This window comes from Rhinoderma darwinii, chromosome 8, assembly GCF_050947455.1.
Source record: "Rhinoderma darwinii isolate aRhiDar2 chromosome 8, aRhiDar2.hap1, whole genome shotgun sequence".
NCBI lineage: Eukaryota > Metazoa > Chordata > Amphibia > Anura > Rhinodermatidae > Rhinoderma > Rhinoderma darwinii.
The window spans coordinates 100253350-100278871 of NC_134694.1; the positions used below are offsets into that span (position 1 = coordinate 100253350).

Here is a 25522-nt window from a genome sequence, read left to right on the forward strand (position 1 = left end):
CAGAATCAATTGTGTAGTTGACTACGCCACACCACTTTTTCCACTAAGCCCCACCCTTTTTCAGAATTTTTTTTATTTTAATGGGGTCTTCCAAGTTATTTAAAAAATTGGCCAATGTAGGAGGGATCCAAAATAAAGCCATTACTCACTCTACAAATCCTCGTCGCTCCAGCGCCCCGCTCCATTCCTTCCCTGCCGCTATGTGTATTGACATGGCTGCTGCTATGATGTGTTTGTATATCCATGTGATCGCGGCAGCCAAGCACTAGCTGGCCTCCGCAATCCTGTGCCGTATACCCACTGAGACCTGTGATTGGCTGCAGAAATCATGTGGGTATAAAAGCACCATTGCAGCAGCTATGTCAATGCACAGCGGCGGGAATGAACGCGCCGGTCCTGGAACGACCGTAATCCGTGAGTTGAGCAATGGCTTTTTTTTAAATAACTCGGGAAAACCCCTTAAGTGTCTAGAGGTGCAAACATCTGTTCTATGGTGAAATGCTCCAAATTTTATCGCCTTTTCCGACACATTCTAAGCGCGGACACGTGCGTAAATAAATCTGCCTCGTTGTATTAATGGCTATTAACCTTTGTACTATGCACTTTGACCCAGTGTGACGTCAGACTGTTCATTGTATAAATGTTCCTCATTGTAAGGCCCCATGCACAACTCCGTAATACACCTTTCCGTATCGCTCTGGAAGGGTGTCCGTGCCTTAGAGCCGTTCCGGGAAATATGGAGCATGTCCTACTTTTCGTTTTTTGCGGACCATGCTCCCATACTTTGTATGGGAGCATGGCACGAAAATGCGGCCCATGAAAATTGCGGGCCATGAATAAGGGCACGGCTGTGTGCATGAGGCCTTATATTGTATCTACTGTGTTTGAGGAAGGACCTGGAGAGCTCCGAAAACTCGCATTACTATTTACTACAATATGATACTTTCCTCGTTGAAGTTGTGTGGAAAACATTTATATTTTTTTAGATATAAAATATATTATATCTGAAAAGAATGTTTCTCCACACACAACTTCAACGAGGAAAGTATCATATTGTAGTAAATAGTAATGCGAGTTTTCGGAGCTCTCCAGGTCCTTCCTCAAGCAATCAGATCTCCTGGAATCTCACTGTCCAAAAAAGTAAAAATGAAATATAATTTAAAAAACACTTGTTTTAATTATTTATTTTACTATTTTTTCTTATTTTTTGGACAGTGAGATTCCACCATTTCCACTCCTGCAAACTAATTGACTGGGAAATGGGTTTTATTCATTCGCCGCAGAGCTCTGATGGTAATTCTTTTGTTGGAGGAGCTGTTTTCCCTGGCAGTGCTCTTTATAAACTCCTATATAGAGTGGGATTGGTTTGCAAAGAATGGCAAAACACAGGGGACTGGGAGGGAACTCCGAGTCTAATAATATTCCTCATCCAATAGAAAACATTTCCTATTGAGACCCCCTAAGGTCCCCTTGCTCTCAGATCCATCCCAGACATTAGGCCTATTCTTGTGAGCAGTCTCCTCTGCAGGGCATGCTGCTTGTAATGCGCAGCCTGGGTTTTGTCTAACAAAGGACTGGTGATAACAGATGCTGCTTCACATGGAGGATTAACTCCATTCAGAGGAATAAGAAACTGGACAACTGTCCTATAAGCGGCACAGACTTGATTTCCTCCAAACCTGGACATGCACATGGATTTTTAATTATTGTCATATGTGCCTGAGCTACAGGAAACGCAGGATCTGGTTTTTCGAAGGGGTAAGTTCTCGTAATTCATCCCTGTATCTGAATGAACTATTGCAATTGTATTTTATGTATAGTGGTGACTGCAGATCATACATTATCTATCTATCTATCTATCATCTCACACCTATATGCTATATTGATTCTAACAAACTCCCGTGAACTCTAGTTTGAAAAACTTTATAACTCTTCTACGCTTTGTTTCCAAGCCCTGCGCTATATGTATGGGGGTCACGTACTTGGAGTCTTACAATATTGCAATCCACTGTTATAGATCAATACCCTGGCTAGTTAAAAGCCTATAAGGATTGATGGTCTGTTCATAAGCTGCCAGATCCCTAAGGATATGGTTGAAACAGGCAAAGGTCTTTGGGAAGGCAATGTTGTTCCATTATAAGGTCACCTTAATCTTCACTGTTTTTATGGATTTCATTGACGTTTACGATCACGATGTGTTGTCGATTTATTGATGGTGAAGTGGTCCTTGGATGCGAAGATAAACCCAAAATTGTGTGATTGTTGAATTTTTTTTCCTTTACTATTACACAGTCCTACTGCCTAATATGCTACAATTTGACTGTTCCATAGAAGATTACAACGAGCAACCAGAAAAATTGAAAGTCACGAGCAATACATTTTAAACAATTGTTGGGACAGGTTTCTACCCATTTGAAATTGTTATATCACCATAGACACACTAGCTATACTGTACTAGTGATGAATATCGGTTATATGGGTCAAAACTATCTACGTCTTTGCCCAACTTTTTAGACTATTATACGTGATGGTTTCACCATCACCGCGGATCATTTGAGGGTGTCTCCTGGTTCTGCTGTTCTGCGAGGACTGCCTAATAAACATGGTGGACTCTATCTGCCCCATTCTCCCTTTCACCACTTTTCCAGTCTAAACGCTACAAAGCAAATTCCAAAAACTTCATATTGAGCAAATTATGATGTTGTTCGTCAATCTCCATAGACCTCGTTGGATTGTGTGCAAACACTGTGCGAGCATCTGTTACCTTCATGTCCGAACTAACAGGAACCACGATGACTTTAGTGTCAGCCCAATGCATGAGTCCATGGCACATCCTCACATTATCAGCTCTTTCGGGTTGGGTGTGACCTTGGTCTTTTAAATTGAACTGTGAACTTTGATACAGATGTTGGGAGGATGGACAGGAGGCTGTAGTGTAAACATCAGAGATGAGAAATGCTCTGAGATGGGGGAAGGGGCGAGAGCGGAGGGGGGGGGGGTGGAGGAAGTGGGCAGTGTACACATTTTTAATGAGTGTCGGACATAATAGAAGCAGTTGCATTTTACTCTGGGTGGATGGAAGGAATTCCTATAACATTTTGCAAGTAGAAATATAATGTGTTAATTCTAGGTGCATATTGGGGAAGGTTTAATTAAGTATTGTATTTTGCTGATTCTATATAAAGTACTTTAAAGCTAGAAAATATCTTTACAACATTGAGTGTTTGCATAAGAATTTTATTTTTATTTTTCAACCTTTTATTCGGTTTATTATTATAACGTGACTGTTTGATACAGGCCTTACAGTTTGGCCAGGAATTTAACTAAAACGTTTTATATATATATATATATATATAATTTTATTTATTTATTTTTCTTCTAGATTTAGTACAGACAAGGATTAATGCCGTGATATATGTATATGTGTGTGTGTGTGATATACATGTGTGTGCATGTATGTGTGTATGTATGTGTGTATATATATATATATATATATATATATATATATATATATATATATATATATATAGAGAGAGAGAGACATAGAACACAGCAACGGCACCAGGACTTCAGAGTAGATGAAAGCAAAAAGTGGATTTATTCACCTCAATAAAGCAACGTTTCGGTTCAACAGGAACCTTTCTCAATCCTGTTGAACCGAAACGTTGCTTTATTGAGGTGAATAAATCCACTTTTTGCTTTCATCTACTCTGAAGTCCTGGTGCCGTTGCTGTGTTCTATGTCTCTCCCTATTCTTTTGGGGAATTGATTCACCCCTAGGTAACGAGCACATGGCCTGATTTTTTGGAAACCATTGGAGTGCTGTGTTCATCTACCATTGGACTGTATATATGTATGTGTGTATATATATATATATATATATATATATATATATATATATATTAATTATAATTTAGATTTTTTTTTTGTGAATTGTATCAGTGCAGAGCTGGAGAAAGGGAGAGAAGAGTCTAACATATCTAGCAAGTTTACGTTGCCTGGTCTTGTTTTATGCTGTCTAAGGCTTCGTTCACATCGCGTTTGGGTTCTGTTGTTGAATTCCGTCAGACCTTTGTCGGGGTAACCCATGAACTGAAACCAAACGGTTGCAAATACTTTCCGTTTGTCTCCGTTCCGTAAGCTTTCCATTGTTTTGGCTGAAGCAATAGCTTAGTTGACTGCGCTATTTTCACCAAAACAACCGAATCCTTACTGAATTGAGACAAGCGGAAATTATTTGCAACGGAAGCGTTACCATTGAAGCTATGCTTTCCGTTCATGGGTTCCCCTGACGGAAAAGTCTGACCCCATGATCGGAAGCCCGACGCATATGTGAACTCAGCCTTACTTTAAGATAGAATTAATAAATCTACCCCCTCTGTGTTAAAATGAGGTGTTAGAGCACGGACATCAGGTAATGCTGTGGGGGAAGTAACCCACATCTATGGATGAGCACATGTAAGTAATTGGTGTCCACCGCCTGCAGCCGAGGTGCAGAACAGAAGCCATTAATATGACTATTACACTTAGGCCTTATTCACACGGCAGGGTTTCCCGGCCGGGTGCCGGCCGTTCATAAATCGGCCGGCACCCGGCTGCATTAGGAATGATAGACCCCTAATGGGGCTATTCACACGACCGATTTTTTGACGGCCGGAAAATCCGTCCGTCAAAAAATAGGACATGCTCTATCTTTGCCCGGGCACCCGGCCGCCCGGCTCCCATAGAAGTGTATGGGGCCGGGTATTACACGGCCATCACCGGAATGTGTTCCGAGTGATGGCCGGGTTTCCCGGCGCTTGCGCTCTATCTCCTCCTCCTCACAGCGCAGAGTGCATGTGAGGAGGAGGAGTTGATGCCATTCTGACGAATGGCATCGCTGTACACGGTGTGGCAGGGCCGGGGTGTACAGCAGGTGGAGGGAGCGCTGCGCTGGCTCCCTTCCCCTGCTTGTTAAAAGCACCCTGGCTCGGCGACACCTTCGATGGCGCCGCTAGTAGCAGCAGCTGCTGCTGCTGCGGCTGCTACTACTGCAGCGACGCCACTATAGCAGAGCAGGGAGGTATCTTCCCGCTCTGCTATGTGCTAGCCGCACTTTAGCTCCTTAAAGGAGCGGAATCCCCGTGTTTTCGGGGATTCCGCTCCTGGACAGAGCGCTTGATGTGTCTGTCCATATCTGGGCAGTGACATCAGGGGAAACTCCTGAAACGGAATCCCCGAACACATGGGGATTCCCCTTCAGGAGCTGCCGCTGATGTCACTGTCCGGATCTGCCCGGCCCGGCACGGATGCATAACTTTATGCAAACCGGCCGGGCAGAATGGCCGATTTTACCGGCCGGCACTCGGGCTCGGGAACGACTCGGTCGTGTGAATCCCGCCTTACATTTGTGCATAGGTTGATCCAATGGCCATTGGCATGTAACCTACTGTTAATAACCCGTGCTTAAAGGAAATCACTGGCACGGTGATACTAAAGGTGATACATTCTTTGAATTTGAATGAAGAAGGTTTGCAAATAGTTTTGGTAAAGTCCTTGCAATTTGGGTCTTCAGCACCTGTGCAGACTTGTGCATCTCCATGGTAACATACTACAAGCAGACCCTGCTGTTGTGTTACTCGATTTACCTCTGCCTTGTAGGGGCTTGTCCACACGTAACCGAATTGCTGCAGAACATTTTTGCAGCAATTCCATTGAAGCTAGTAGCCGTTCTGCTGCGAAAAAAAACAGCACCATTTCCTGTTTTTTTTTTTTTTGTTTTTTTTTTTTTACTGCATTTTTCTCAATGTTGGTAGATGGTGACATCTCTGAAAAAACAGGAATTCAGTCCACTCTCCACAGCAGGAACTGACGTGCTACGGTATGAAAAATACGCAACGCAAGTCAATTTCTGGTCAAAATTTTTACGCAGCGCGTGGATGAGGTTTGTTATAGCTCATCCACTTTGCTGCTACTGTATTCTGCTGCATAATTTTTTATCCCCAATTCTGGACAGAAAATACGCAGCAACTCCGCTACGTGTGGACAAGCCCTAAATGTAATAATCTGCAGACCTCATCAGCTTGAGCAGTTCATAGCCTGTCAATGCAACTTGCCATAGTTTGGGATGTTCTTGCATGTATCCATATGCTGTGTCCTCATTTCAGTCTTGCTTACCTTTATATACATGTAAACTTGCACTTTAAAGTAATCTCTTTCATCCATACTGTCCTCTTCTTACTCCTAACCAGATGGAGATATTAACTATCAGCATTTTATGGCGTCTTCCCTTCCCTCGTTGAACTTGATAGACATGCCTTTTTTTTTACCCATTTTATCTATGGTTAATCAAGATGGTGAATTCATAGTGTGTATGTGTCCCTGTCCCTCAACCAGCACTCCACTGGAAGATGGTGCAGTAAATGGATCAGACTGAGCGGTTGTTAATGGAAACTTAACTTTTCTCCCCTTGGTGGCAATGAGTTGAATAGTTACAACACAGTACACACATTGTTGGTTACAGAAGATGGTACACAGCGTAGCAATTGGTCACAAATGGGCACTGAGCTTGGTGGTTATGGTCACAAATGGGCACAGTGCTAGTCTGTTGCTTAATGTGAACAGTACAACTTTTGGCACTTGCGGTACAGAGGGTCTATGTGGCCTTCTTCTGGCTGAGACTCTGGTGGTCACTCTCTCTCTGGCGGGGATCCACAGCCTGCACCTGCCTCAGAACAGTGGCTCTCTCCTTGTCTAGGTAGTCCGTAACCGCTTGCTGCAGGCACAGGGTCTTTGATTTGTCAGGGCCCAAGTAATTCACAGCAGCCGGTTCATATAAAGCTATCTGGTGTGTACCGTGAAGTATGCTGGCACAACTCTAGGCCTCTCCACAGATCTTCCTCCGGTCTCAGCTGTACTGGCAGTCCTAAGCGGTATCTTCTCCTCGGACCTGACCGCTTGCTCCATTATTTACTACTCTAGCTTTCTCTGTCATGCCCTCTGACACTACGCACTCACCACGGGGTTCACCATAGCACCTACTTTCCCCATCTACAAACAGAGCCGGTGCGGCGCCATGTCCACACCAGTGCTTGTCATCCTAATTGTCAGTTCGCGCGTTAGCACCCCCTCAGTTTCATGCGAGAGCTGCATATTCTACACCAATAATGAAATCGGAATATCCATTCTTAATAAAAAAATAAATATATATATATATATATATATATATATATATATATATATATATATATATATGGCTCCTGCACAATACTGTAAAATGCTCAAGTAAAAACCGGCCTAAGTTTGGACGAGCAAATGACAGGAACAATTTATAGGTCATTAAAGTGACTCCAAAGACTAAATGTTGACAAGTGTGCTCCCCCCATCACCCAATAAAATTGAAGCTGTAGTCTATAAAACCACAAATGCACATAGAGTATTCAGTGTCGAAATTTGATAGCTCCCTGCCACCTGCTCTTGTATGGTGACATACCTGCTTATGGTTGAGGACCGTTTTTTTTTTTTTTTTGTCAAAATAGCTCAGAATGGCGAAACTGATGTGATGGGTGCTTCAATATACTGTGGTTTATCAGTTGACACTTTTTCAGAAGACCGTACATCCTTTTTACTGCTTCTCATTCCAAGAACTTCACCAAAATTGGGGCACTATGGAGTGAACGTTATTCTTCTGACAAGTGATAGATGCCAACATAGACATGTGAAGCTAAAACAACGTCATGATGTTATCTTAGTTTACAGCTCTAAACCCTATCTGCAATAAAATGGTGCACATTTATGTAATGGGGTCAACTGCCAGATGCCATCATTTTCATGGAGGTGTGTTCATCATAAACAATGAAGATGTATGATGACTTATTATGGAAGGTTTACTAGGATTTGTTTTTTCTTCAAGAGGTGCTCCAGGGCAACATAAAAGTACAGTCAGCTGATAGAAAAGACTCCAGATAGGGAGATCCTTTGTGATTAACTTGAGAAAAGAATAGCGCTCATAAGTACTGTAGGCAAATCCTTTAACGGGGGTGTCAGAGGGTATAAAACAAGGTGTGGTGTATGGTTTTTTGTTTTTGTTTTTTCCCCCAAAAACACAGCGTTTGGTATTGCAGCTCAGCGTTATTTAACTGAATTATTATTTAACTGAATTGAGCTGCAACAACAGACAAGAGTAGCTCTGTTCCTAGAAAAATCCCTCTTCTAATTTTAGACAACCCTCTTGACTGTTTTGTGGACTTATTGGGAAAAAAATCACATAGAAACGAAATATGGTGTTTCTTAATGAGGCAGATCTACTTGTTCTGTCTAAAATTTAGGCCTGATTCACACGAGCGTTTTTTACGTCCGTGTTACTGACGTTAAAACAACGGCCGTCAGACGGACCTATGTAATTCAATGGGGCTATTCAGACATGCGTTGTCTTTCACACAGCGTGTGTCCGCTGTGTGAAACTTACTGCAAGTCCTATTTTTGTGCGTTTTTGTGCACCATGCAGCCCATTGAATTCCAATGGGTGTATGAAAACAAAGGACCGCACACGGACGTCATTCATGTGCATTTCGGTCAATCGTTGTGCAAAAAACTTTCATAAATGTGGTGCACACTTGTACGGCCAGAACAGGTTAATTTGAATAGTAAATCTGCCCCAATGTGTTTTAATTACCCTCTGTGGAGAATAGAACTCTGTCTTAACATCTGTATACTCTCTGAAATTATCACGAAAACTGACATGCGAACGTGCCAAAAATGTCAAGAAGTCTCCTCTCACGTCCTCTGTTCAGTTGTTATGGTGAAATCATCATATTAGCGTCACTATTTCTTTACGTTGTCAAGAAATAGACACATTTATAGCACTTTGCATGTGTTTCTTATGACTGATGGAAGGTTTCATGGCAGAACATCTGTAAGGCCAAGTTCACATTTTGCAGTAGTGGTTGAGCACAAAGTCTCAACACAAAACCTTTAAAAAAAAATCATCAGTGTGATCTGTTTTTTAAGTAACTGCTCTAGGATATATGTATATAACTGTTACTATGACAGTACCGTATTTATGGTTTCCCAAACCATGACACTGTAGTTTTACATGTGGTACCTTTGCAATTAATTCGAGGGGGGTAGAAACTCGTGGTAGATCATGTTGCCATTTGTTTTTAAACCACACCATGTCCTAGATGACAGTGGAAAATAGTTTTTGAGGAGTTCACTTCACCAATATAGAACATCTGCCATCTGTGGTAGGGTAAAAGTGTGAAAAAGTGGGAGGATCTTCACGTTAAAGACAAGGATGCTTCGTAATCTTTGGTTTAATAGTAAAAAGTTACCTACAAACTGCAAAAAAAAAAGTTTCTGCAAAACGTTTGCCTGTTTTGACAACCTTATAAACTTAGGGTGGATTTACACGAGCGTGTGTTTTGGGCGCGCAAAAAACGCGGCGTTTTGCGCACGCAAAGGGCACTTAACAGCTTCGTGTCTCATCACCATATGATGCGCGGCTGCGTGATTTTCGCGCAGCCGCCATCATTATGACACTCCGTTTGTATGTTTGTAAACAGAAAAGCACGTGGTGCTTTTCTGTTTCCATTCATACTTTTTACTGCTGTTGCGCGAATCACACGCGTCACACGGAAGTGCTTCCGTGTGGTGCGCGTGATTTTCACGCACCCATTGACTTCAATGGATGCGTGATGCGCGAACAGTGCAGAAATATAGGGTATGTCGTGCGTTTCACGCAGTGGACACACGCTGCATGAAACTCACGGACAGTCTGCACGGCCCCATAGACTAACATAGGTCCGTGCGACGCGTGTGAAAATGACGCGTGTTGCATGGACGTATTACATGTTCGTGTAAATCCGCCCTGATACTTACATGTGGCGCAGAGATAAATGTAAGAAGGAACATTAAATATACTGTGTACTTTATAGCTTTTGTATGCCACTGTATAATCATAAAGTGGCATTCGTTGCCCATTGGCCACAATATTAAATTAAGATATACAGCGCTATAATTTATTTTTTTGTGGTGACCCTTTGTTTATAAAAGCGCAATCTGCTGCACTTCCTTAAAAAGTAAAAAAAAAAAAAAGTGTGTACATTCTTTTTTTTTTTAAATTTAATGTGAAGAGGGCCTATGGATATGTTCCGTGTATGCGTCGGGAGCTTAACCGGCGCATACGGTATACCAAACGTTCTCACATGACGTGATGTGAATAATGCCTAATGTGCCTTGAGTAAGAATCCAGTCAGTTAGCCATAGTGACTGAAATTTCTGGCTCGATTGGCCTGCTTTTTGTCTTCTAGACAAAAATACAGCGTACGGTAAATAGTACCTAGCTAATAATTGTAAAAATAGCAATCCGATGTAAACTATGGAGGAACCAGATAGCAAGTGTTCAATTCCTCTTCAGCACCACCGCAGGGGAAATGCAGCACTACCCAATGCCCATCTGGGCACTGATGCAGTATAAAACTGATTATCCGTTTAAGGTATATTCGGGCTAGAAAATTATTTTAATCATTGGGGACATGAAAGCTGTCCATGGCAACTAATACTTGCAGCATGTATCCCTGTGCTTCCCCTGCGATATTTTGTTCATAGTGGTGGTCCCAGACTTTACCTGGTAGAGCGTATAACAAAATATTTCCATATTTCCCACTCTTATAGGGGTTATCTGGGGACTGAAAATGATTAGTAGTGAATATATCCTGGTCCTTCGTCATGCTGATTATGAGATTTTAATAGATTTTTACACCGCTGCCGGGGAACCAGAAGTCTAGTGGCACAGTCTAACTTCACGACGACATGACTCTTCGTCATGTGACTGGCCCCGCTGTATGCTATGTAATCGCTGTACTACTGCTACAGTGATTACATAGTGTATAGCGGGGCCAGTCACATGACGAGTCGTGCCGTCATGGAGGAAGACTCTGCCACTAGACTTCCGGTCCCCTGGCAGCGCTGTAATAATCTATTAAAATCTCATAATCAACGGGACGGGGGACAGGAATGTATATTAGCAGTGTACGCGCATACTGCAGTGAGTACTAATAATTTTCGGTCCCCACATAACCCCTTTAATGACATGTCATAGGCTGATATCATTGCAATCTTGGAACAAGAATATTAATTTAAATTGGACTATATTCAGGAAATGAACATCACATTTTGGGATACATACAAACATAAAAACTTCGATTGGCGGAGTGAGGCAGCTTAGTTGTTCGTATCGTTGCCATGAAATTCTGCAATGTCTGCTTAAATCTGACAAGGACAAATTTAATTTGTTCTTTTTATGCTTATGTGTTTTCTCCCATATTACAATAATCTTTTCAAAAGTCATATAGTGTAAAATATCTCTTTCAAAAAATGAAGTGTAGCAAAATTGACAATACACACTCTTTTGACATGCCTCTTACCAATACCAGCCTATAGGCTCATGCACGTTTCTGTATTACAGATGTTTTGTGCGGAGTCTAAGGCCTTCCATAGAGATGCATGACACCTCTACTGTAACTCCGATTTCATACAGAGGCACAGTGGTTTTTCTGTCGCATTCCATACAAATATCTCCGTCAATGTGCATGAGTCCATTGTGTAAGATACAGTATACATTTGTATACCCTCTTTTGGGACACATACCTGTATGTCTGACATATAGTTGCCAACAGTTCTGAATTTGCCGGGATTGTCCCGAATTTACAGGTAGTTCCGGCAAATTACTGTCCTGGACGTGTCCCGGCAATTGCCATATTCAATTGTATCTGCATCCTCTCAGGGCACAGATGCAATTAAATACCATGGCAGAGCAGGAAACTATCGGCTTCCTGCTCTCCATTCACTCCTCCTGGAGCGGAAACCCTGGCCATATATGGACAGTGATGTCAAGGGCTCCTCCAGAAGAGGTATCCCTGGCTAGTGCGTCTGCAATGCTCTGGCTGGGGATTCCACTCCTAGATGGAGCCCCAATGGTGCCATCTACAAGGGGCGCTGTCTACAAGGGGCAAGAAGTGTGACTCTGGCTTTTACGCTAGTAGTAGTGGTCAGAACAGCCTAGACCTAGTAATAAAATGAGACCTCCCCCGCCTGTAAATAACCTGATAATCAGAGAGATACTGGCCACCATAGTAGTTTTCGGCCGAACTAGTGCAGAAATTTTTCTTCGTTTTGTTCGTTTATTTGTATGCAGAAATTCTGGGAAGAAATTCACACCCTAAGTGTCCCTGGAAAAAAATGTTGCCAACTATGAACATATGGCAAAAATGTTGTGTGAATAGAACCTAAAGGACCTTTTACACCAGCCGATAAGCGGCCGGTGCAGCGAGTGCCAATCAACAAGATATCGTTGATCGGAGCTCGTTTGCTCCTGTCACATGGAGCTATGGATGGGGACGAGCGGTCGTTACTCCGATCGCTCATCCCCATTATTATCCTGTCGGCAGCGCGTCTCTGCCAACAACAATAATCTTTTACTTTTTTTTAAGATGAACGAGCGTTTGCTCGTTCATCTGCTGTTTGCTGCCCTGTTTACACAGGGCAATTATCGGCGACGAGCAACATATGAACGCTCGTTTGCCCGATTAATTGCCCTGTGTAAAACCCCCTTTAAGGTAGCGAGACATACAAGATAGCGGTCCGCCGAATGCTTGTTGAATCTACCGCTTTCTCTCCTGTTTTACAAATAATATGCAAACTCCACGTGTTTAAATGGGGAGGAATAAAGGATGTAATGTTGAAATCCAACTTGTCCGGTCTTTCTCTCCTCTGACATCATTGGGGGGCAGTCTGGAGACCGCATATGCATTAGATCTTTGACTGATGCAACCAAAACGGTGCGCTTACATGACTTTCATTTAATGGGTGGTGTTGCTGAAAATAGCTCAAAAGTCAAATGTAATTTTTAAAACGCCACGAGTGAAAATCCCATTACTATTTATCATCAAATGTTTTAATATTACAGTACTGTACATGCATCTAAGCAAAGTTTAGCTAACCAGTGTTAACCTTGCTTGGAAATGTGAATTTCCAATATTTTAGAAAGAACATTGTGTTATTTTCTAGTACAAAATGTTTATTCTTCTAATGTTCTTCCTGTCTTTGTTCTAAAATCCAGCGGGCATTTACTAAGACTTCTAAGTCGAGGAGATAGCACAACATATGGCCAGCCAGTTTTCTGACTGTTGTTTGCATGAATGTTGGTGGGTTGGCTGACATTTCTGTTCTGAAGAGAACATGTGCCCCCTTCCCCCAGGCTGAAGATCTGGTCAAGACATCTCTGTGAAGATAATTAACTGAATCCAAAACAGATCCTTCACTGCAACATACGCTAGGCCAGGAAATGCCTTAAAGACCTCACAGGATATAGACGGCTAAAGAACGCTGAACAAGCGTTCATCAAATCCTCTAAAAGAGAACATGAGGCCAATACCCTTGGTGGCTTTTTATTCATATGTACTATGTTACTTGCAAATCCACAATGAAGTATGCATTGCAGTGTAAACATTGGGTTCCTTTCACATTATAAATTATATGATCTGGCACCACTGTAAGCAGCGAGAACAGGGCTTATCTGGCTTTTTGCAATAGAGACCTGATGTTAAAGGGGTTTTCCAGCCAATGAAAATTGATGGCCTATCCTCAGGATAGACCATCAATAGTTGATGGGTCAGGTTCTGACTCCCAGGACCCCCGTTAGTCAGCTGTTTTGAAGGGGCCGCAGCAATTCACAGTTATTTTCAGCCGCTTTTTCCCATTCACTTCAATGGTAGAAAAGGCAGCAATACCTGTGATTAGCCGCTAAATGCGTGTCGAAGATTCACAGGGAGCAAGAAGAAATTAAGGGAAAGGAGCGCTCGTACAAGCGCTGTGGCCCCTTCAAATCTGCTGATCAGCGGGGGGTCCCGGGAGTTGGACCCTGACCCATCATCCTGAGGGTAGGCCAGTAATTCTGACTGGCTGGAAAACCCCTTTAACATGGACGCGGCACATATTTTGTATGTTGTAAATGTGATTTTAAAAAAAGCTTCCAAACTGCAGGTTAGCATTCTAGGAAATTTTTGTATTTAAGCATTTACTTAAAATATTATTTCAAATATCTCCAAGGTGGTGATTTACACTAAAGAAACAAATAAATATTTTTTTTATTATATATATTGCAGCCCTTGCATTCAGAACTAGCATGAATATCAGATGATTGGTCTTAGATTTGCACTACAGACTCTAAATACGGTCCATATGTGCTCTGAGGAATCCAGCATTTACAATGTGTGTGACTTACATTTCATTGGTCTTGGTTCTTCATTGTAATCCTAATGTTTTACACTCATCCATGAAAATGGGAGGAGGAAGAAATACTAGAGGAAACCTACAGGACCATGAAAAGAACGTGCAAACTCCATGAAAATGTTGTTTAAACCTAGTACTCGAATGCTGGAAGGTGGTGGTGCCAAGATAATGTGTGGTTCTAGCCAATGAGTGGGTGAACTAGTATTCATACGAACGCTCGTGCCCGATCACTGCCCTGTGTAAACCGTGCAACGATCAGCCGATGAACGAGCAAATGTTCATTAGCTGATCAGATCTTTTAAGTGGGTAAAAACAAATGGTCTCTGTTCGACAGCACATCTCCCGATGATCCAAATGCATAGAGCATCATGTCGTTCATCCCCGTACATTAACGATCGTTTCTCTTTGTGAATAGTTAACGAGCGACGATCAACATGCTGCATTGTCGATCGGCTCCCATTTTTCCAACCAGTTTCGGGCTGTGTAAAAGCACCTTAAGCAATGGCAGGTTACTCACCTCCTTTATGATATAGCCCTAAACATATCCAGCAGTGGGAATGTAGGATAATGTCAGTATATGTACTGTTATTCTCCTGACAGGGACATAGTGTGGTGGATGAGTGAGAGAAGACGACATTAAGTAACTTATGGGCCGATCAGGCCATCAATCTATATAAGCAACATATGCTGGGTGAAGGAAAGCCTGGATAGGACTCTGGATCTGCACTATGAATAGATCTAGATTCTGCAGCATCTACCCTGAGTATCCTCTGTGCGGAGAAGAGAATCGCTCTAAAGATTTTCATGAACCTCCTTGTTGGGTATTCTAAAATATCCACAGGATATGCCATAAATGTCTGATGGGGATCTCACCACTGGGGCCTTCATAGATTAGAAGAATGGGGATCTATGCTGCCCATTATTCCATAGAACCTTCAGAGGGGAGATCAGCAGGACATGTGGCCATGCATGTTGCACTATCTATTCTAGTCAATGGGGAGCTACCATTTTGTGACCAGGTTTTGAGTAGCAAATTAATCCGTAAACATTAATGTAAAAAATCTAGGATTGTTTGATTTGAGAACCGCAGAAAATAAAAATGTGTGTGTATATGTGTGTATATGTGTGTATATATATATATATATATATATATATATATATATATATATATATATATAAATAAATTTATTTTTTTTACTTTTTCTTATGAAACCTCTTCAACTGTCCTTCCAAGAATGGATCTTTTCGAGACTCCGACAGAAGTTTTTGTTTGTCTGTCATGTATCACGTCGAGCATTCCCTTGAATTGTATGTACTGGAAATCTACACTGACTACTGTCGTATTTTACAGGACTTGCTCATGTAATTTGATTGATAAATAACCTTTTTAGGCCTCTTGAATACTTGTACTACAATAGTGTACGAGGAGTAGAGTGCTATTCATTCACTTTATATTTAAGACCTTAAATTAACAGGATATTCTGGTTTAAGCAAATGTGATTTTCGGATATGTATGTATGTATGTATGTGTGTATAATATTTATTTTTTATTTTTTCTTCAGATCTCTGCTTGCTTTCAAATAGGAACTCTTATTTTATTTTTTTTACTACCAGTGGATAAAAAATATGTGCTGGTCAGGTAGCTGCTGGTGCGTTACGAGGTACCGCTAAGATACCTACTGAAACGAGCCATGCACCTGTGTGTCAATCAAATGACAAGGATAGGATTTTAAGGTTCCTATTAATGTACAGCAAGCAGAGATCTCAAAATATATGTGAGGAATTGATGCAGAAAGAATATTGGCAATTTTGTATAACTTTTCACTGTACAAGGAATAAGATTTATTTGTTGAAACCGAGCCACCCTTTTTAATGTTTGTCTTTAAAAACAGTGCCCCACCTCTTCACAGGTTGTGTGTGGTATTGCCGCTCAGCTAAAATCCAAGCCCACTTCAATGGGGCTGATATGTAATACCAGACAAAACCCATGGACATGTGTGACGCTGTTTCTGAAAGAAAGCCTTCAGTGCCATGTTTTTCTAATCCTGTATAACCCCTAATAATTTTTGGGGAATACTTTACATCATATGTTTGCTGTAGTTTAACCATAGACTTCTATAAAGCAGACATATGCCAAAAATGTTTCATTTTAGCATACATTTGACATGTTTATGCCTGTATTCTTCCTTTTTTTTAAATTGATTTTTCTCAAGGTATGGAGTAGTGTAGGCCAGTATTGGGCAGCTAATGACCTGGGATATAATACTGTCCGGGTGCTCGCTTTACCGTCCCTTGTTACCCTCTTACAAATTTGTACTGTACATTGCATGTCTATTTGTTGTGAAATAGATCTTCAGAGCCCTACAAAACTTTTTATTGACCATGCCCTGGCCTGTTTTTCTGTGTGAGCATCACCAGCACTATTAAAAGGATTGCCCCACTATATAAATTTACGACCTATCGATTAAGATCTGTCATAAATGTTATCTTGGTGGAAGTCTGACAGCTGGGACCTCACCTCACCAATCCCAATAATAGAGGACTGGTAACCATTGATTGTAATTGCGTGGTCACCCTCCTTTGTCCTGAAAGGGAGATACAGAAACGGCTAAGCACGCTCACTTGGCTGTTTTTGTCTCCCAAAGAATTATATGAAGATTGATGACCTCTCCCCTGCAAATGGGCTTTGGATGTAATGTGCGGCCCTCAGAGTAAGGCCTTATTTACACGAGCGTGTTAAACGTCCGTGTGACGGCCGTTTAAACAACGCCCGTCCCACGGACCTTTGTAATTCAATGTGGCCGTTCACATAGCCGTTGTTTCAACGGACCGTGTGACGGGTCTGTTAGAAAATAGGACATGTCCTATTTTTTCACGCGTCACGCATTCCTCCATAGACATCTATGGGGGATACGAGATATCGCATCCTGCAGCACAGAGCACGAATGCACCTCGGACGTGAAAAACTGCAGTTTTTCACGTCCGAGATGCGTCACGCTCGTGTAAATAAGACCTAGAAGTCCTCATTTAAATCCCCCATAAATGTTGTGTGCTTTTTTTTTTTTGTTGGTATTATTTTTTTATGTAATGGAAGGCAATGAAAGAAAGATCCAAACATACGGGTGTATAGTTACAAAAATCTGTATAGTCAAAAAAAAAACAGAACCGAAGCATATATGTCAGAAAGTAGGACAAACCGGTCGTGTGAAGTCCTGCATAAAACAAAGTAATGTTCCCTTAATCTGTTATGCTATCGTGCAGAATTTACTTTTTTACAGTCTGGCTCTGGTTTCTCCTTCAGGACTGTAAAATAACCTTCCAAGACGTGAAAGTCCGAGCAGAGATAACCAGCTAAGAAACAACATGAGGAATATTTTATTTAGTCTATCTTCCTGGAGGGTCTCGCTAAGTTTTAAGCTTTAGCTTAGTTTTCTAAGACGTCCCGTTAACTCTCTTAGAGAATACCTTGCTCCATACAGTGAAGTGTACAATTCCTACAGTAGATAAGTGTACATAGACATAGAATCTGTGACTCTGAATCCATCTGCTCCTTTGAATGTGTGCTAAATAGACTGATTCATGGCTTTCAGTATCCAAAGGGATCCTTGTGGTATTTTAATCCTATAGGAATGTTGAGGTAAATCTCCTGTACTATGGGATTTTAATCAGGCCATTTGGAACGGGTATAATAAATGCAGAAATAAAACGGATAACAGCTGGTTTCTCATAGCCGTGTCAATCGCCAACATATAGGGACAGACTCATTTGCCATGTATAGAGCTCGGGTCACTTTAGATTCTTCTTGGTGTATGTCGCTGCATAATGGTCTAAATCTTTCCTATAAATAAAATTTAAAAGATCCATTGGAATGTGATCTAGGATAAGATCGCAAATAATTGAAATCTGCCTAGACAACTGCACACTTGAGACTGGTGACACTTCTTAAGTCACACAATTTTCAAGTACATATAGTGTGAGAAAAATATTTCAAAAGCTAAAGTTTGAAACGATAGTTAAAACTCACGTAGCCACTCCCTTCAAGGGCACTTGTCACCTCTCCTGACAGGTCTGTTTTAGTAACTAATTATAATCTCCATGAATTAACAATTCTGGAGAATCTTTTCTTGGTACACTATGTTGTGTTATTCCTCTGTTGTTCCTCCTAGAAATGTGTGAATAAATTGACCACTGGGTGTTACCAGCAGGGGGTGTGTCACGACACAGACAACAATGTCCAATCAGTGCTGACCGAATGAAACTGTATAGGGACACACCACTCTGAATAGGGAGATAGTGACATCCAGTAGTCCATTTATTCATTATTTTCTAGGAGGAATAATAGAGGACCAACAGAACAGAGTGTTCTAAGTAAATGTGCCAGAATTGTTATTTCATCGGAAATACAATTATTCACGAAGATAGGCATGTCAGGAGAGGTGACAGGTCCTCTGTAAAGGGAGTTTTCTGGCATAAAGTATTTCTACATGGTTGAAATCAGAGTAACTTTATGTACTTTATGACCAATCAGAAGTTTTGATTTATTGGGGTCCAGGTGCCGAGACCCCCACAATCACTGAAACGAAGATGCTCGACATAGAATGTCTGAGCCCGTCTTCAACCGAACGAGGAGTAGCGATCACAGTTGAAAGTGCAGAGCGATCGGCTGAGTGCTTCTGTACCTTTTGTTTCAGCCAATGGTGCAGGTCTCAGAACCCGGACCCACGCCAATGAGAAGTTCAGTTCAGTTACTCTAACATGCAAGTAAAATTTTAACATTAGTGGGCGATTTAAAAATGTCCAAAAAAGCAAATTTTTTTTTTCTATATGGCACTAGGTGAAATAGGATCTATACTTTTTTCCAGTTTACACCCTTTCTAGTAAGTAGAATGACTATACTACCCAGAATGACCTTCATAGAGCATTTTGATGTGACTAAAATAACTTTTTAATACAATCAAATGATTTTATAAAATTAAAGGATTAATTCTATCCAAATGATTCAAATTTGTAACCCTTCTTACGCTGGTCCTTGTACATCTCATGCCGGACATATATTCTATTTTGGCTACACCTGGACCCACCATTGTTCTACTGAACTGAACCTAGATCACTAGTTTTATGGTAATCTAAGAGCAGAGTCTTCTTCTTTTTTTTTTTTTTTGACAGGCAGAAAAAAATCTGCCCCAATTCCTTTAGTAATTTTGAGGAAGATTTCGAATTGCCAGCGCTATTTAACATTTTTTTTTTAATTTTTTATGTTTTTTGGCATACCAATGATTTCAAAGAAATGTCAGACGCGGAATCCACTCTAAGAAAGAGCACAACGTAAACACCACAGGTTCCATTGCGGGATATCCACAGCATTGTACAGTAGCAGCAGGGTAGAACAAATCTCATCCACACAGCAAAAAAAAAATCTGCCGGAACTGTTCATAAATTTACCTGCGGTGCAGTTTTTCATCCGCAGCATGTCCATATACGCTGCAGAATTGCTGCTCTTCTCTTGCGGGTTTTCCCTATTGAATTCAATGTGGAGGTAAAAAAATGCTGCTGCAAAAAAATCGCAAATTAGAATGTTTTTTTTTTTTTTTGGGGGGGGGATTTAAAATGAATATAAAAGCTTATACTTCCACCCGGCCGTTTTCCTAGCGACATGATCTTCCGTTCTGAGCGCAGCCCTCCCTCGTGGGATGATGTTTCATCCCATGTGACTGCTGCAGAGGTCACATGGACTGCAGCAACATCCCAGGAGGTCGGGCTGTATGGTGTTTTTTGTCTTGTTTTTTTCTTCCCTGCAGTATTTCTGCAGCCGATATTCTGCCCGAAAAACTGCACCACTATTTGGCGCGGTTTTTCAGGCGGAATTCTATGAGGTTTCCTGTGTCCTAACCCGAAGGATATAGTTGCCACATGCAGCAGATTTTGTTGCAGAAATGAAAATCTGATCTATATAAAAAAACAAACTGATTTTTATACTTTGAACTGGTTACAGCTGAACATAAACCTAGATTTAAAATCCCTACATTATAATTCCAGTCTATAGAACAGATTTTAACTTGTTTAATGTTGCTAAGCCTTGCCAGAAATTGTGCTCCTGTATCCTGAAATGCCTTATGGCTTTATAGTTAAACTTCTACTTATATCACACAACCACAAGCTACAGTAACTCGCTTCAAAGTCACATATTATATTGCTATGGTTGACCATTTTATTTTTATCATGCATCTGGTTTCCTTGACTTCCAAATGTAGAAGAGAAAACTCAATATGGCTTATTACTGGCACGTAGCCATTGGAGTGTGTATGACTTTACCTTGCGGGTAGATGTAGTAGATAGTTCCTTCTAAAGTTGAAATGAGTAGTGGGTGAACGACAATGTGTGATGTACAGTAAAGTTTGGGAAATGAGGAAGAAAGACCTTTGCTTTTCAAACAAAGGAAAAAGTCTGAGACTAATGCGGTCATCATCCCCGTAAATCATTTAAATGTCAAATATCTTGCCCGTTAATTATTTCATGAGAAATGTCCATGACTTTTGTGCTTGAATCTATCCATCGTAATACTTTTTGTCTTTTTTTTTTGTTTTTTTGTTCTTTGACTCTAGAGATCTCTATTTTTTTTCCGATTTGGTAAAGCATCCACAGTATGCCTTGTGTGAAGATAATGACCCCCCCAGTTTATAGTTATTGAACAAATTTGGAAAAAAAGCATTAGTGGCTACGCTTGCCAGTTTTCCAAACCTGACAAATTAGGTTATACCCCTGATTTACCAAGCTAACCGACCATATTATACTTCTTACATCTAGTCGGCAATCTTTAACTTAGGCTTCCAATTTTTGACATTTATGGCATTCGTGTCAGATGGATGTCTCACCTCTGGGACCCCCACCTATAAATCAGGAAAAAGGGGGTACCATGACCCCTTTTCCAACCACATCCAAGAGGAGACTATATGGAGAGGTGACTGTACATGAGCACGAGTCTCTCCATTAAAGTCTAAGGGAGTTCTGGAATCAATCGAGCAATATGGATATGGATATGGCATAAATGTCTAAAATGGGAAAACCCCTTTATGTTGGTATAACTTAGGCCTGTTATTAGGTAGGTTGGAACACAGTAGTTAATAAAGGGGTATTTCCAGAATTTCAAATGATCACCTATCCACAAAATTTTCTGATCGCTGGAGGCCTTATAGCTGGGACCCCCACCAATATTGAGAATGCGGGTCCCAAACCCCCAGATCCTCCTCATTGTAATGTCTGTTAGAATGACTGAAACAGCCGAGCACTGTACGCTACGGTTTCAGTCACGCCCATACACTTTGAATAGAGCGGCAGCGCACATGCTCGACCGCCGCTCCATTAAATGTCCTCCTCACTCCGGTTAAGCAGTGAGGGGGTTCAAGATGACCATTCTCACGATTGATGTGGCCCCCAGCAATCAGAAAATGATCTATCCTATGAATAGGTGATAATTTATCTTTGTGCTACAACCCTTTTTAATAGTATTTGTCCACAGTGTGACTATGTATAAATGTTAGGCTTATTTTGATCCAAAGTAGTTTAAAATTGTCCAAATTAACTTTTTTTTTTTTCTTTTAGGCTACCAACATGTGTTCTAGAGATGAAGAAAGATTTGAACATGGCCTAATTTTCCTCCAGATAACCATGCCATGCCAAGATTGCTCCTAAAATATTCTATGGGTACAGTTAGAATCCGCAGAGGATTCAGCAGAACATTCTGGAGCTTGGGATGGGAAACTACAGCAATACTACCTGCTCCATCGATGACTCTTTTAAATACAACCTGTATGGAGTTGTTTATAGTGTAGTATTTGTCCTGGGATTAATCACAAACTGTGCTTCCCTCCTTGTCTTCTGCTTTCGAATGAAGATGCACAATGAAACTGCCATTTACATGACCAACCTTGCCGTGTCCGACCTACTGTTCGTGTTCACTCTTCCTTTCAAGATATTTTATAATTTTAACCGCCATTGGCCCTTTGGAGACACTTTATGTAAAATATCAGGCACGGCATTCTTGACGAACATCTATGGCAGCATGCTATTCCTTACATGCATCAGTGTGGATCGATTTCTGGCAATTGTCTACCCATTCCGTTCTCGAACCATTAGAACGCGAAGAAATTCTGCTATAGTTTGTGCAGGGGTTTGGATTTTGGTGCTCAGTGGAGGCATTTCCGCATCCCTTTTCTCCACCACCAATGTGTCCAACACAACCACCACTTGTTTCGAAGGATTCTCCAAAAGCATCTGGAAAACCTATTTGTCAAAAATCACCATGTTCATTGAAGTGGTGGGATTTCTTATTCCCTTGCTCCTCAATCTGGCCTGCTCCTCATTGGTTTTAAGAACATTGAGGAAGCCTGCAACCTTGTGTCAGATTGGAACCAACAAAGAAAAAGTTCTGAAGATGATCATCGTCCATGTTGCCATCTTTGTTGTATGTTTTGTGCCATACAACTCTATCCTTTTTCTTTATGCTTTGGTACGCTCACAGGCAATAGCGAACTGCTCTATCGAGAGATTTGCACGGACAATGTATCCGATCACCTTGTGTATCGCAACTATGAACTGTTGTTTCGACCCTTTTGTATATTACTTCACTTCCAAATCTTTTCAAAAGTCCTTTAACATTAACCCTCTAATAAAGATGGATAACCTTTTCAAGATTGATTCTGCAACAAAAATTGCTCTGCCGGTAACTCACGAGGATCTAACTGAGCAAATGAACATTACCAATGGAGGGGATTTGATGTCAGAGTCCAATTTTAAGGACTAGAGTTCTATATAATAGTATAAAATTTGACAAAATGTCTCTAATAAATGGAACTTTAATTTATGAAGAATGCTTTGGTCAGTATAGTATTATAGTTGGAATTAATGTGTATAAAAATAGAATTTCTAATTTAAATAGATATATATTGTCTGGTATACTGTAAAAAGTAACTTCTGTTTTCGTTCACAAAGTTTTTTTTATTGTTTTTGTGTAAATATTCATTATGCAGTATTGTAGATGTATGTGCCCTGTTGCCAGTGTTTCAGTATTTACACCATTTGAATGTAAAAAAACAGAAAAAATAACTAAAAAATATTACACACCGAGAAGCTGGCTGCTCTTATTTATCGCGCTCTTTTAGTTTGAACGTGCATGAGAATATGATCTGGCAGGGTATGGAATGGCTTGATGTGTATGTCCAGCCAATTACTAAGGACCTGGTTATGCATTTTCAGAAAATTGCTAATTTTTTTTAATGCTAAATGAATTTTTACCCTTGATGTATAAGTATTCGTAGAGCCAAACATGTACCTTTTCTGACCCTTGTAAATTGGTCATAGACCTTGGTTATTGTCAAAGAGCCCACATATTTAGTGGCGTTTACTGACAATCTGATGTTTGTCGGGACTGAGACAACATTGGATGACTTTTCACTAGGGACCAGGGGAAAATGTATTTGTCAGGTTTGATTTTCCAATCTGAATTGTACATCTTTCACTTTAGAAGCATCTGAGGTATCTGGCAATTCTTATTTGGGATCGTTAGAAGATACAGCTCTGATACACGTACTGTAACAATCCTACACCTGTGTGCCCGACACATGACCGTGGACAAAATTTTATCCACTTGAAGTAAACAATTAAGGTTCCTATCGAAAAAGCAAGCAGAGATATTTAAAACTGTGGGGAATTAATACAGAAAGTATATTGGAAAATTGTATAACTTTCTTAATTCAAAAATTAACATTAATTTGCTGAAACGGAATAACCCCTTTTAACTGTGAACTGAAAGATCTTTAAACTGGCTACTTATTTTTGAATTATCATTTAATGCCCCATTCCAACATTGAGTGTGGAAGATATAAATAGAAAATTCGATTTTTAAGTAGGTTTCGCACTGGCAATTGATGTCAGCTAGACCGCTGTCTGGTTATGAACACGAATAGATTTATGTCCTAATAACGCGAACATATAATATTTGTAGGTGCGAAGGTAAACCCTCCATATGGCGTTGTGTAGTGATAAGGAAGCAGAAGGCATTCAAAATGAAACATGCCATTAATAGACTTTAATACTTGTTAATTCAGATTGATATTCTCTACAGTGTACACAAGAATAAGGGGTTAATATTAGGACTAGGCACCCACGGTTCATGGGGTGTACGTGATTTTATTTAATGGAGATTAAAGCAAACGAGATGATCAAACTTGGAGGTGTTCAGTTTGTAAAAGAAGACGGCTTAGGGGTGATCTAATTAAAATGTACCAATTAATGAACGGTACAGAGATCTTTCTAATTTTGTGTACCTAGGCCTGTAACCATGACAAGGGGGTATACTCTACGTCTAGAGGAAAGACGGTTTCACCATTATCAGATCTAGAGATTCTTTACTGTGAGGCTATGGTTCTCGCTGCCATAGGATGTTGTAATGGTTGATTCATTGAACCGGTTCTAGTGTCACCCAGGTGCACCTTCCTGAAAGATAAAATATCCAAGTTCTGAGTACAAAATTGCTGGGGATGGGATGTTGATTTAGGATTTTATTCTGTTCTATTTAGGGTATGTTCACACGCAAAATCAAAAACATCTGAATGTGCAGGAGCGGTTTTCAGGGAAAAACGGCCTCTGATTTTCAGCTGTTTTTGGAGCGGTTTTTCCATTGACTTAATTCAGAACAACTCCAAAAATGGCTGAAGAAGTGATATGCTCCTTTTTATGGGGCTTTTTTTTATGCTCCGTTTTTTTTAAAATTTGTGCTGTAGAAATACGCCTCGTCTGAACTAAACTCTGTTTTTCCCATTGATTTCAATGGGCAGATGTTTGTTGGCATTTAGCTACTATTTTTCCAGGCATATTTTGTGGCGTTTACACCCTGAAATACATCTGAAAATACAGCATGTGAACATACCCTAATGAGTCAGGAAAACAAATTGATCCCTAATTTGAGGCAAATAGTAACTGCCTCACAGGGATTTTTGTCTCTTCTCTGGATCAACACTGTAGGATTAAAGGTTGGACTGGATGGGGCTGCGTTGTCTTTCGACCTTCTCAATTATATAACCACCTGCCCAAGCATGGAACCTACACACAGAGGGAGCACAAAAACACTTTTGGCTGTCAACCTTTCATTCTTCTGCATATTTACCACCGCAAATGAAATTATATAGACTGCATGGAAAAGCATGATTGCACCACATTCTCTGCCCCCTTACTGCTGTCACGGTTTGAGCTCGAT

The 25522-nt window shown here is 40.7% G+C and overlaps 1 protein-coding gene across 2 annotated transcripts in view; it reads left to right on the forward strand.

Annotated features, from left to right (window-relative positions):
• Positions 1 to 23373, forward strand: part of LPAR4 (lysophosphatidic acid receptor 4) — a 30762-nt gene extending 7389 nt beyond the window's left edge. The window contains exons 1-2 of one of the 2 annotated variants that reach the window (XM_075834406.1): positions 1480 to 1758; positions 21871 to 23373. In XM_075834406.1, the coding sequence (XP_075690521.1) occupies positions 22022 to 23071 (1050 nt within the window). In that variant the 5' untranslated portion in view covers positions 1480 to 1758; positions 21871 to 22021 and the 3' untranslated portion in view covers positions 23072 to 23373. Of the gene's footprint in view, positions 1 to 1479; positions 1759 to 21870 lie in introns of those variants that run through there. The other variant, XM_075834407.1, reaches the window with a different exon arrangement.
• The last annotated feature ends 2149 nt before the right edge of the window (positions 23374 to 25522 follow it).